The following is a 13,734-nucleotide window of genomic DNA, read 5'->3' as shown; positions in this document are numbered from 1 at the left end:
CATAGTCCCTTGCGATTGATAGTGTCAAAGACCTCTGTAAGGTCAAAGAAGGCCATGTACAAGGGTTGGTGCTGTTCTCTGCATTTCTCTTGCAGTTGTCGTGCCGTAAAAATCATGTCCGTTGTACCCCGTAGTAGACGAAATCCACACTATGACTCCGGGAGGAGCTCCTCAGTCACAGGAAGAAGACGGTTGAGGAGGATTCTAATGATGACTTTGCCAGTGGCTGATAACAGGGAGATTCCTCTGTAGTTGCCGCAGTCGGAGTTGTCCCCTTTTTTAAAGATGGTCACGATTACAGCATCTCTGAGATCTCCCGGCATGCTCTCCTTCTTCCAGATAGAGAGTTGAGGTCATGCATTCATGCCAATAATGCTTCTCCGCCATACTTTAGTGCCTCAGCAGGGATTCCATCCGCTCCCGCTGCCTTGTTGTTCTTGAGCTGGCGGATGGCCTTTTCTACCTCGTGCAGGGCTGGAGTTTTGCTGAGATGGTGGCGGGTAGCATGCAGCGGGATGGAGTCGATGACACTCAAGTCAAAGGCAGCGTCTCGGTTAAAGAGATCTTTGAAGTGCTCCTTCCAGCGGGTCCTGACTGCCTCGGTGTCCTTGATGAGCGGACCATATACAGTAGACATCTCAAATCACTGGAGAGATCAGGCCAACACCCCCAGCATCGAAGCATTTACCACACTCGACCAGCTCCGTTGGGCGGGCCACATTGTCGCATGCCTGACACAAGACTCCCAAAGCAAGTGCTCTACTTGGAATTCCTACACGGCAAGCAAGCCACAGGTGGGCAGAGGAAACGTTTCAAGGACACCCTCAAAGCCTCCTTGATAAAATGCAATACCCCGACCGACACCTGGGAGTCCCTGGCCAAAGATCGCCCTAAGTGGAGGAAAAGCATTTGGGAGGTCGCTGAGCAGCTCGAGTCTCATCGCCAAGAGCATGCAGAAGCCAAGCTCAGGCAGCGGAAGGAGCGAGCGGCAAACCAATCTTCCCACCCACCCTTTCCTTCAACGCTTGTCTGTCCCACCTGTGAGTATGACTGTAATTCCCGTATTGGACTATTCAGCCACCTAAGAACTCACTTTGAGTGGAAGAAAGTCTTCCTCGATTTCAAGGGACTGCCTAAGATGATGACCTGGAAACAGGCCATAACAAATCTTAACCCCAGTGATCACAATCACTGCCTCCACATGACAGGTCACAGTTTGCCAGGACTAGTAAAGATTTATGAGACAAGTACTTCACGTTTTGCCCCATTCCATTTAAAATTGTACTGCAAAGAACATAATCAAAACTGCCACAGAGGTTGGCTGTCCTGCAGTTGGTAAAAGGTAACAGGTTCACTTGTTCCTAAACATGGGGTTGCATACTTTATCTGACACAGTTGCCATTTTATCTGGGACATGTACAATAAAAGGGAGAAAACTATTTTTTCTAGCTTCTAAACCCAGCGATGCTGATTGTGCTTAAACGAGGGAGGAAACTGAAGTATAGAGATGAAACCACAGCAGAGAGTCTTTTAAAGATTTTAAGACCTACCTTCATTCGGTCCGGAAAATCCTTAGAGAAGAATGAGTAAGTCTGTCCACGGTTCCCTGCCCCAATTATAAGCACCTCCACACAGCGGGGCATGGCTGCTGCGGTATAGTCTAAATACGAACAAAAGTAAGGGCACAATAGGAGGTCAATGAAGAATATTTTTCAGACACTGAAATAGTATAGTATAGTATCAGGTCTCTGTGTAAATGTTGCACACACCCAGCTTCAGTCAAGACTGTGGGCAGGTGGAGGAAGTGCATCCGGGAGGGCGCTGAGCACTTTTGAGTCTCGATTTCGAGGGATTGCCTATGATGATGGGCAGGTGGCTTTTCCCCAAACCTTCAGCAACTCCTCTCTGCTGCTGGTGAGAATTCCCTGGAGTGCTTCACCCTCTAATTTGTCTTATTTCCCTGTGATGAACAACCTGACATTCACTTTGCACCATTTCCAAATGTCACAGTCAAGACTGCAAACCTGGTGTGGAATTTAAAAAACAAAAACAATCACATCATTTGTAGCTAAGAGTGTTTTTCAGTTATAGTCTAGTGCAGATTAAGTCTCAGCTATGGCTCAGTTGGTAGCTCTCTCGCCTCTGAGTTAGAAGGTTCTGAGTTCATATCCCACTCCAGAGCACAAAAATCTAGGCTGAGACTTCAGTGCCGTCCTGAGGGAGTGCTGCACGGTTGGAGGTGCCATTTCAGATGAGATGTTAAACCCTGTCTGCTCTCTCAGGTGGACATAAAAGATCCCACAATACTATTTTGAAAAAGAGCAGGGGAGTTATCCCCAGTGTCCTGGCCAATATTTATCCTTCAATCAGGAAGAAAAAAGACTTGCATTTATAAAGCACCTTTCTCAACCAGCTTACGTCTCAAAGCGCTTTATACTGAAGTACTTTTGGAGTGCAGTCATTGTTGTAATGTGGGAAACGGAACAGCCAACTTGCACACAGTAAACTCCCACAAACAGCAATATGATAATGACCAGATAATTTGTTTTTGTTATGTTGATTGAGGGATAAATATTGGCTAGGACATCGGGGATAACTTCCTGCTCTTCTTTGAAATAGTCTCTGTTCTTCTTTGAAATAGTGCCATGAGATCTGTTACGTCCACCTGAGGGGATAGACGGGGCCTCGGTTTAACATCCGATCTGAAAGATGGCTCCTCAGACATTGCAGTGCTCGTTCAATACTGCACTGAAGTGTCAGCCTAGATTTATGTGCTCAACTTCCTGGAGTGGGACTTGAACCCACAACCTTCTGGCTCAGAGGCAAGTGTGCTATCCACTGAGCCACAGCTGACACTAAAAACAGATTATCTCGTCATTATCATACTGCTGTTTGGGGGACCTAGCTGTGTGCAAATTGGCTGCCTGGTTTCCTACATTACAACAGTGACTAATGGCTCGAATGATCAAAGCTAAGGCCCGCCCAAGTGCTGACCAAAGGACCGCCAAGAGACCTGGCGGTACTTTGGCAGGGAGATTCCTCAAAAAGATCTGCAAAGACTGCCTGGCGGCAAAAAAACAACATACGCCCTGAATCTGAGCGGCAGCGGGCAGGAACTCCCAATCTCGGCGGCAAATGCAATCCTCACCAAAGTGCCATCGAGGATTGAGTTGGGCCCAGGGAGGGGGGGGGGGGGGGGCGGTGGAACACATAAAAATAAAAATTGACACCAAAAAAACACACTGGAAAACCTTCAGGGGACCCCCATCCACCTGAATCGCTGTAAAAAAAAAGGAAGTTTACTAACCTTTTTTTGCAGGTCTTCATACTTACCATTGGGGTTAGACCTGCCTTCTCCCTGCTGCTGCCAACTCCCGCCCGGAGGAACCTGTCAGCTCGGCGGGTGGGAGGACACTTACGCACCTTGTGCGCTAGTGGATGTCAGTGGGTGGTTCCCAGTAGTCCTCCCCTCCCGCCGGCAGGAGGCCTCGAGGAAACTGGCACCAAGGGGAGACCGCCCAAAAAACTCAGCGGCAGCTGACGGTAAGTCAACCAAGTTCGGGCCCTACATTTCAAAAGTACTTCATTAGCTGTAAAACACTTTGGGACATCCTGAGGTTGTGAAAGATGCTATGTAAATGCAAGTCTTTTTTTTCTTTTCAAGTTATATAAATGTTACTCATCCACTTGTCTGCATATATATATGACAGATATTGATATTATATATCTATATCTGTCAAGCCCAAACCTGTATGTTAAATTTAAGCATGTAAAACTATTCTCAACTGCAAATCAACTTGTTAGATGGAAGTAAAAAATTGCTACCCTCCCCCTCCAATGCTGTAATGGAAAGTACCCAGTGTGTGGAGCTAATGTGAATTCCACAGTCCCTCTCCTGTGGTGATCCTCTCCAATGAACATGCTAAAATGTAGCAATTGTAATCTGATACACCCTAACAAAGGAACTAATGCAAGATGGGAAGTAATTGCTAATTTTATCAATTCACACCCAACAAGTGGAATCAAAAGGACAGCTAAGGATGGAATTAAGAGAGCCGAATATTTACAAAAGCTTGATCCTCTACAAAAAGATAAAATAAACAAAAAAGCATTTGAAAAGTTCAATAAAGAACACAGTACAGCAGTTGATAAGGCAACACCTTCAGACAGTTTTGAGTTGCCTGGTTGTGGCATTAACCCTTGGGCAGAAGAACATAAAATTAGGGAACAAGGCCTATAAAGCTATCCAATAAACACCCCTGAACCTTGGGAGTGAGAGCAGCAACTGCTCCAGGAAGGACTGAAAGAATGCACAGAGACTTGTTGAAATGGTCAAAGTAAATAAAATTAATAGTGCTAGATGGAAGAAATAAGGGGGTTGAAATTGGCTATCGCCCCGGTTGGGGGCAGTAACCTCTCCGGGTCCGGACATTCTGCGCCCGGTGCAGAAGTCTCGCTCCGGAAGTGAAATTCGGGTTACTGCTCCTCCCAGGAAGTGGAACCGCAATATTGCGTGCTTCACTTCCTTTCGGGGCCTCACCATAGCGCTGATGTGTTTCAATGGCCTTCCCCTTCCGTTAAAGGGGAGGGATGCAGCGAGCTCTGCAGGCCCTTTGATGGTCTCCAGTGGGCCAAAAGGGCTAGGAGGTGCCGTGGCGACAGCACGATCACGGCCCGGACCCCACCATGAAAGAATTTGTTGAGAGTAGGCGGCAGTCACAATGTGACTACCATGATGGGAATGCGAGGGCGCGATGTATTGATGTCAATGACCCTGTCTTTGTCCTCAACTACGCTGCAGGGCCTAATTGGCTCGCAGGCACTATGATTGCCAAAGAGGGGAATAGGATTCTGGTAGTTAAACTTACCGATGGACAAATCTGCCGCAAACACGTGGATCAAACAAAAAGGAGGTTCAGCAACCCCATAGAAGAAGCAGAGGAAGAACACGATGTAGAGTTCACTCCTCCACAGGTGACCAAACACCGGAACCAAGCGGAGGAGAGCCCAGTCACTGTGGGCAATCCGGACAGGCCTGAGGCACCGCAAACAGCAGACACTCATGCCAGTGCCCAGCAACTGGAGCCCCAACTCAGGCGCTGTACAAGGGAGCATAAACCACCAGAGAGACTCAACCTGTGATCTCAATAAGACTTGGGGGGGGTGGGGGGGAGGTGATGTCATGTATTTAACTGTCATTGTAACCCATGTATAAACTGACCTAAGTTGTACACTGGGAGAACATTGACCACTAGGTGGTGAACTTGTGGGAGACACTCTTAACCCGGACTTTCAGGTATAAAAGGGGAAGCTCCACCCACCTTCATCACTTCAGTGCTGGTTAATAAAGGTTACTGGTCACAGAGTGACCTTCTCTCAAGTATGGGCCTCGTGTGCATTTATACTGTACAGTAAGGACGTATCAACATTTATTTAACCTCACCAGATATGTTTCAGTTATTCTCAATGTGGAACACTGTATGGCAACAAAAGCTCCAGCCATATTGGGATCACCAATTTAAAATGGTTTTGTTTCCTTTTTAAATCAAAGATGATGTAATTTGATCAAAATATCAAAGCAATTAATTTCAATGAGCGAATAATAAAGTGATAGGAAATTGTTACGGGAGTTTGGACCCACTCTCCCAAAAGTTCAGCAAGTTTGTCCAGTGAGTAGGCCATGCAGACCAAGAGAGTCCCATAATCGATCTGAGGTCTGACCCGAGTTAGCTGATCTCAGCAAGGGCGTCAGTTGGGCCGCAACAACAGACCTCAGTTGGACAGTGCCCTTAGATTATAAAGGAAAATCAGCCAGGGTTGTCGCATGTATGGACATTGGGGTAAGGATAGAATTTGGCTTAACTGTGATGCTGTACATACCTTGGCAAGACTTGCTGCTAAAGGTCACAAATAAATAACAACCACCTAGAAAGGCATCGAAGCACCCAGTGCCTTACAGAAGTTGCAAGGATAGGTTAGCAAAGGAGATATTTAGTGAGAAAAATAAATCCACGAAGTAAAAGAGCACTTGGTCCAATTTCTTTAGAGTCTGAGGAGTAATGAGGGGTAAAATGCGCACAAGAGTCCCCATGAGGGAGGAAAATCTGTTAGAACCCAGAAATGCTGGGCCTCTGCCCAGAAGAGAAAGCAGAACAATTTTCTCAACTGTGCCACACAAGTGCCAGATAATGGCTCGCTCAAACAAGAGGAAGCCTGACCTTCTGTGACATCACTATCACTGGACCCGAGCCATTCACTTCTATTTCCACTTCTTTCTCCCGCTTTTTCTTTTCTCTCTATCCATCCCTGACCGGTCTCTCCTGTCATCATGCCGCCTTTCACCTCTCCTCTCTCGGATACTCTGTCCTCCCAAATCCCTACGCCAACCCTTCATTACTCTTCGATCTTCCTACTCTCCTGGCACTGCCCCAGGCTCGGCTCCCTCTTAGATAAGCCTATAGCTTCCCTCTGTGCCTCTCTTGGCATCCTCCGAAAGGCCCACCGTTGCACTTGTCACTGTCTCCTCACGAGTAGCAACCCCAACTTTCCCATCCAATTCTCTCACCGACCTTGCCGCCCAGCTTGCCTGCGGGGGGTTCACCTTGTCAAACTTTTCCCCGTCCAACTCATCCCTCCAAGCGCTGTGGAGGCTGGCAGTAGATCAGCCATCACTGATCCTCTCCGCATCTCCTTGCAGAATGTCCATTCACTTGCGAACATGGCCATTGCCATCCATGAGCTTATCGTGGATGATGGTAATGACATCACTGCCCTGACGGAAACTTGGCTGAGGGGTGATGACACCTTACCCTTAAACAAAGCCTCCCCGTCTGGCTATACCTTCCACCACTTGCCCCGCCCAGACCATTGTGGTGGTGGTGTGGCTCTCATCACCAAATCATATCTTGGTCTGTCCCCCTACTCCGGCACTTTCTCCTCCTTTGAACAACTCCGCTTATTCCACCCCTCTCGCCTCTCAATTAAAATTCTCATTCTCCACCGCACACCCAAGTAGGATAAAAATGTTATCACCGAAACATCTTCACGACTTTCTTCCTTCAGTCTCTGCACTGAGCAACTTCTCATCCTCGATGATTTCACAGAAACATAGAAACATACAAAATAGGTGCAGGATTAGGCCGTTCGGCCCTTCGAGCCTTCACCAACATTCAATAAGATCATGGCTGATCATTCCCTCAGTACCCCCTTTCCTGCTTTCTCTCCATACCCCTTGATCCCTTTAGCCGTAAGGGCCATATCTAACTCCCTCTTGAATATATCCAATGAACTGGCATCAACAACTCACTGCGGCAGGGAATTCCACAGGTTAACAACTCTCTGAGTGAAGAAGTTTCTCCTCATCTCAGTCCTAAATGGCCACCCCTTATCCTAAGAGTGTGTCCCCTGGTTCTGGACTTCCCCAACATCGGGAACATTCTTCCCACATCTAACCTGTCCAGTCCCATCAGAATCTTATATGTTTCTATGAGATCCCCTCGCATCCTTCTAAACTCCAGTATATAAAGGCCCAGTTGATCCAGTCTCTCCTCATATGTCAGACCAGCCACCCCGGGAATCAGTCTGGTGAACCTTCGCTGCACTCCCTCAATAGCAAGAACGTCATTCCTCACATTAGGAGACCAAAACTGAACACAATATTCCAGGTGAGGCCTCACCAAGGCCCTGTACAACTGCATTAAGACCTCCCTGCTCCTATACTCAAATCCCCTTGCTATGAAGGCCAACATACCATTTGCCTTCTTCACCGCCTGCTGCACCTGCATGCCAACTTTCAATGACTGATGAACCATGACACCCAGGTCTCGTTGCACCTCCCCTTTTCCGAGTCTGCCACCATTCAGATAATATTCTGCCTTCGTGTTTTGCCCCCAAAGTGGATAACCTCACACTTATCCACATTATACTGCATCTGCCATGCATTTGCCCACTCACCTAACCTGTCCAAGTCACCCTGCAGCCTCTTAGCATCCTTCTCACAGCTCACACCGCCACCCAGTTTAGTGTCATCTGCAAACTTGGAGATACTACACTCAATTCCTTCGTCTAAATCATTAATGTATATAGTAAAGAGCTGGGCTCCCAGCACTGAGCCCTGCGGCACTCCACTGGTCACTGCCTGCCATTCTGAAAAGGACCCATTTATCCCGAATTTCTGCTTCCTGTCTGCCAACCAGTTTTCTATCCACGTCAGTACATTACCCCCAACACCATGTGCTTTGATTTTGCACAACAATCTCTTGTATGGGACCTTGTCAAAAGCCTTTTGAAAGTCCAAATACACCACATCCACTGGTTCTCCCTTGTCCACTCTACTAGTTACATCCTCTAAAAATTCCAGAAGATTTGTCAAGCATGATTTCCCTTTCATAAATCCATGCTAACTTGGACCGATCCTGTCACTGCTTTCCAAATGTGCTGCTATTTCATCCTTAATAATTGATTCCAACATTTTCCTCACTACTGATATCAGGCTAACTGTCTATAAATACCTGTTTTCTCTCTCCCTCCATTTTTAAAAAGTGGTGTTACATTAGCTACCCTCCTGTCCATAGGAACTGATCCAGAGTCGAAAAACTGTTGGAAAATGATCACCAATGCATCCACTATTGCTAGGGCCACTTCCTTAAGTACTCTGGGATGCAGACTATCAGGCCCCGGGGATTTATCGGCCTTCAATCCCAACAATTTCCCCAACACAATTTCCAGCCTAATAAGGATATCTTTCAGTTCCTCCTTCTCACTAGACCCTCGGTCCCATAGTATTTCCGGAACGTTATTTGTGTCTTCCTTCGTGAAGACAGAACCAAAGTATTTGTTCAATTGGTCTGCCATTTCTTTGATCCCCATTATAAATTCACCAGAATCTGACTGCAAGGGACCTACGTTTGTCTTCATTAATCTTTTTCTCTTCACATATCTCTTGAAGCTTTTGCAGTCAGTTTTTATGTTCCCGGCAAGCTTCCTCTCGTGCTCTATTTCCCCCTCTTAATTAAACCCTTTGTCCTCCTCTGCTGAATTCTAAATTTCTCCCTGTCCTCAGGTTTGCTGCTTTTTCTGGCCAATTTATATGCCTCTTCCTTGGATTTAACACCACCCTTAATTTCCCTTGTGAGCCACGGTTGAGCCACCTTCCCCGTTTTATTTTTTTGCTGAAGTTCATCCATGTGATCTTTAAATGGTTGCCATTGACTATCCACCGTCAACCCTTTAAGTATCATTTGCCAGTCTATTTAGCCAATTCATGCCTCAAACCATCGAAGTTACCTTTCCTCAAGTTCAGGACCCTAGTTTCTGAATTAGCTGTGTCACTCTCCATCTTAATAAAGAATTCTACCATATTATGGTCACTCTTCCCCAAGGGGCCTCGCACAACAAGATTGCTAATTAGTCCTTTCTCATTACACATCACCCAGTCTAGGATGGCCAGCTCTCTAGTTGGCTCCTCGACATTTTGGTCTAGAAAACCATCCCTAATACACTCCAGGAAATCCTCCTCCACCACATTGCTACCAGTTTGGTTAGCCCAATCAATATGTAGATTAAAGTCACCCATGATAACTGCCGTACCTTTATTGCACGCATCCCTTATTTCTTGTTTGATGCTGTCCCCAATCTCACTACTACTGTTTGGTGGTCTGTACACAACTCCCACTAGTGTTTTCTGACCTTTGATATTCTGTAGCTCCACCCATACCGATTACACATCATCCAAGCTAATGTCCTTCCTTACTATTGCATTAATTTCCTCTTGAACCAGCAATGCCACCCCGCCTCCTTTTCCTTTCTGTCTATCCTTCCAAAATGTTGAATACCCCTGGATGTTGAGTTCCCAGCCTTGGTTACCCTGGAGCCATGTCTCCGTGATGCCAATTACATCATAACCATTAACTACTATCTGCGCAGTTAATTCGTCCACCTTATTCCGAATACTCCTCGCAATGAGGCACAGAGCCTTCAGGCTTGTCTTTTTAACACACTTTGCCCCTTTAGAATTTTGCTGTAATGTGGCCCTTTTTGCTTTTTGCCTTAGGTTTCTCTGCCCTCCACTCTTACTTTTCTTCTTTCTATCTTTTGCTTCTGCCCCCATTCTACTACCCTCTGTCTCCCTGCATAGGTTCCCATCCCCCTGCCATATTAGTTTAACTCCTCCCCAACAGCACAAACAAACACTCCCCCTAGGACATTGGTTCCAGTCCTGCCCAGGTGCAGACCGTCCGGTTTGTACTGGTCCCACCTCCCCCAGAACCGGTTCCAATGTCCCAGGAATTTGAATCCCTCCCTTCTGCATCACTCCTCAAGCCACGTATTCATCTGAGCTATCCTGCGATTCCTACTCTGACTAGCACGTGGCACTGGTAGCAATCCTGAGATTACTACTTTTGAGGTCTTACTTTTTAATTTAGCTCCTAGCTCCCTAAATTCGTCTTGTAGGACCTCATCCAGTTTTTTACCTATATCGTTGGTACCTATATGCACCACGACAACTTCATATCAATTCATCATGCTCTCCTCTGAGTTCACTACCCTCCTATCCTCCCTAATCTCTCCCTCCATGTGAACTCCCCAACTCATATTCACAGCCACACCCTTTATCTTGCCATCTCTTGTGGCCTCGCTATTCCTACCCCGTGGTACAGCCCTCATCTTTGCTCCCTCAAGTCCAAGGGGCACAGACTTGAACGGATGTGGCGGACAACTGTTTTAGCCATTCACCGCCATTTTTGGGTCCTACTCTTGTCTGCCAAAACAGCTCACTATTCCATCATTCTGGAATGCAAAGATAGCCCTCGGCTACTATTCTTGACTGCTAATCGTCATCTTAAACCCCTCTCCCCTGTCTCCATCACACTCATCTCCAACAACAAGTGCAAGGAGCTCATGGACTTCTTTGTCTCAAAGATTGAGACCATGCGATTAGCCTTCTCTGCCACTTCCCTTCCTTCCCCTCTTGACCTCTGATTTCCCCTCTTGACTGCTCCACGCTCATTTTGTCCAGGAGACCCACTTCCTGCTCCCTTGACCCTATTCCCACTAAACTGCTGACCACCCAACTGCCTTTTCTGGCTCCCATGTTAGCTGACATTGTTAATGGTTCTCCCTCTCCTCGGATACTGTCCCCCTCTCCTTCAAATTTGCCGTCATCACTCTTCTCCTCAAAAAAAAACAACCGTTGACCCCACTGTGCTTACAAGCTGCCGCCTCCGGTTCTGGGGGAGGTGGGACCAGTACAAACCGGACGGTCTGCACCTGGGCAGGACCAGAACCAATGTCCTAGGGGGAGTGTTTGCTCGTGCTGTTGGGGAGGAGTTAAACTAATATGGCAGTGGGATGGGAACCAATGCAGGGAGACAGAGGGAAACAAAATGGAGACAGAAGCAAAAGACAGAAAGGAGATGAGGAAAAGCGGAGGGCAGAGAAACCCAAGGCAAAAAACAAAAAGGGCCACTGTACAGCAAAATTCTAAAGGGTCAAAGTGTAATAAAAAGGCAAGCCTGAAAGCTCTGTTCCTCAATGCGAGGAGTATTCGGAACCCAGGAGAGGGCTCTGAGCTAGTTAGAGTGGGTGAGAGCTCAGATGAACAGGACCCCAAGAAAGAATGCAAAAGGCAGGAGGCAACAGAGCAGAGTAGCACTGGGGTAAGGGTAAACCACAAGGTGATAGGAAGGGACAATATGTATGAATATAAGGGGGCTGCAGGAGGGGTCAAAACTAAAAATCATGGTTTAAAAACTAGTATTAAAACACTCTACCTAAACGCACGCAGCATTCGAAATAAAGTAAATGAGTTGATGGCACAAATCATTACAAATGAGTATGATTTGGTGGCCATTACAGAAACGTGGTTGTAGGGTGGCCAAGACTGGGAATTAAACATACAGGGGTATCTGACAATTCGGAAGGATAGACAAGAAGGAAAAGGATGTGTAGTAGTTCTGTTAATAAATGATGATATCAGGGCAGTTGTGAGAGATGATATTGGCTCTAATGAATAAAATGTTGAATCATTGTGGGTGGAGATTAGAGATCGTAAGGGGAAAAAGTCACTGGTGGGCGTAGTTTATAGGGCCCCAAATAAAAACTTCACGGTGGGGCGGACAATAATCAAGGGAATAATGGAGGCATGTGAAAAAGGAACGGCAGTAATCACGGGGGATTTTAACCTACATATCGATTGGTCAAATCAAATTGCACGGGGTAGCCTGGAGGAGGAATTCATAGAATGCATACGAGATTGTTTCTTAGAACAGTATGTTACAGAACCTAAAAGGGAGCAAGCTATCTTAGATCTGGTCCTCTGTAATGAGTCAGGAATAATAAACGATCTCCGAGTAAAAGATCCTTTCGGAATGAGTGATCACAGTATGGTTGAATTTGTAATACAGATTGAGGATGAGGAAGTAGTGTCTCAAACGAGCATACTATGCTTAAACAAAGGGGACTACAGTGGGATGAGGGCAGAGTTGGCTCAAGTAGACTGGGAACACAGACTAAACGGTGGCACAATTGAGGAACAGTGGAGGTCTTTTAAGGAGCTCTTTCATAGTGCTCAACAAAAATATATTCCAGTGAAAAAGAAGGGCGGTAAGAGAAGGGATAACCAGCCGTGGATAACCAAGAAAATAAAGGAGAGTATCAAATTATTAACCAATGCATATAAGGTGGCCAAGATTAGTGGGAAACTAGAAGATTGGGAAAATTTTAAACGACAGCAAAGAATGACTAAGAAAGCAATAAAGAAAGGAAAGATAGATTACGAAAGTAAACTTGCGCAAAACATAAAAACAGATAGTAAAAGCTTTTACCGATATATAAAACGGAAGAGAGTGACTAAAGTAAATGTTGGTCCCTTAGAAGATGAGAAGGGGGATTTAATAATGGCAAATGTGGAAATGGCTGAGACCTTAAACAATTATTTTGCTTCGGTCTTCACAGTGGAAGACACAAAAACCATGCCAAAAATTGCTGGACACGGGAATGTGGGAAGAGAGGATCTTGAGACAATCACTATCACTAGGGGGGTAGTGCTGGACAGGCTAATGGGACTCAAGGTAGACAAGTCCCCTGGCCCTGATGAAGTGCATTCCAGGGTATTAAAAGAGATGGCGGAAGTTATAGCAGATGAATTCGTTATAATCTACCAAAATTCTCTGGACTCTGGGGAGGTAGCAGCAGATTGGAAAGCAGCTAATGTAATGCCTCTGTTTAAAAAAGGGGGCAGACAAAAGGCAGGTAACTATAGGCCAGTTAGTTTAACATCTGTGGTGGGGAAAATGCTTGAAGCTATCATTAAGGAAGAAATAGCGGGATATCTTGATAGGAATAGTGCAATCAAACAGACGCAACATGGTTTCATGAAGGGGAAATCATGTTTAACTAATTTGCTGGAATTCTTTGAGGATGTAACGAGCATGGTGGATCGAGGTGTACCGATGGATGTGGTGTATTTAGATTTCCAAAAGGCATTCGATAAGGTGCCACACAAAAGGTTACTGCAGAAGATAAAAGTACGCGGAGTCAGAAGAAATGTATTAGCATGGATCGAGAATTGGCTGGCTAACAGAAAGCAGAGAATCTGGATAAATGGGTCCTTTTCGGGTTGGAAATCGGTGGTTAGTGGTGTGCCACAGGGATCGGTGCTGGGACCACAACTGTTTACAATATACATAGATGACCTGGAAGAGGGGACAAAGTGTAGTGTAACAAAATTTGCAG

At 46.1% G+C, this 13,734-nt stretch overlaps 1 protein-coding gene across 2 annotated transcripts in view; it reads right to left on the bottom strand.

Moving 5' to 3' along the window:
* The window catches only part of LOC139228903 (putative oxidoreductase YteT), a 285,946-nt gene that overhangs the window by 226,392 nt on the left and 45,820 nt on the right, over window positions 1–13,734 (bottom strand). Inside the window, exons 1-2 of one of the 2 annotated variants that reach the window (XM_070860401.1) lie at window positions 1,770–1,829; window positions 1,551–1,660 (exon numbers count right to left, since the gene is read on the bottom strand). In XM_070860401.1, the coding sequence (XP_070716502.1) occupies window positions 1,551–1,643 (93 nt within the window). In that variant the 5' untranslated portion in view covers window positions 1,644–1,660; window positions 1,770–1,829. Of the gene's footprint in view, window positions 1–1,550; window positions 1,661–1,769; window positions 1,830–13,734 lie in introns of those variants that run through there. The other variant, XM_070860400.1, reaches the window with a different exon arrangement.

This window comes from Pristiophorus japonicus, chromosome 18 (assembly GCF_044704955.1).
Source record: "Pristiophorus japonicus isolate sPriJap1 chromosome 18, sPriJap1.hap1, whole genome shotgun sequence".
In the NCBI taxonomy this organism is placed as follows: Eukaryota; Metazoa; Chordata; class Chondrichthyes; family Pristiophoridae; genus Pristiophorus; species Pristiophorus japonicus.
Note: the sequence above shows the minus strand (reverse complement) of the source record. Positions and strands in the feature narration are given on the sequence as shown.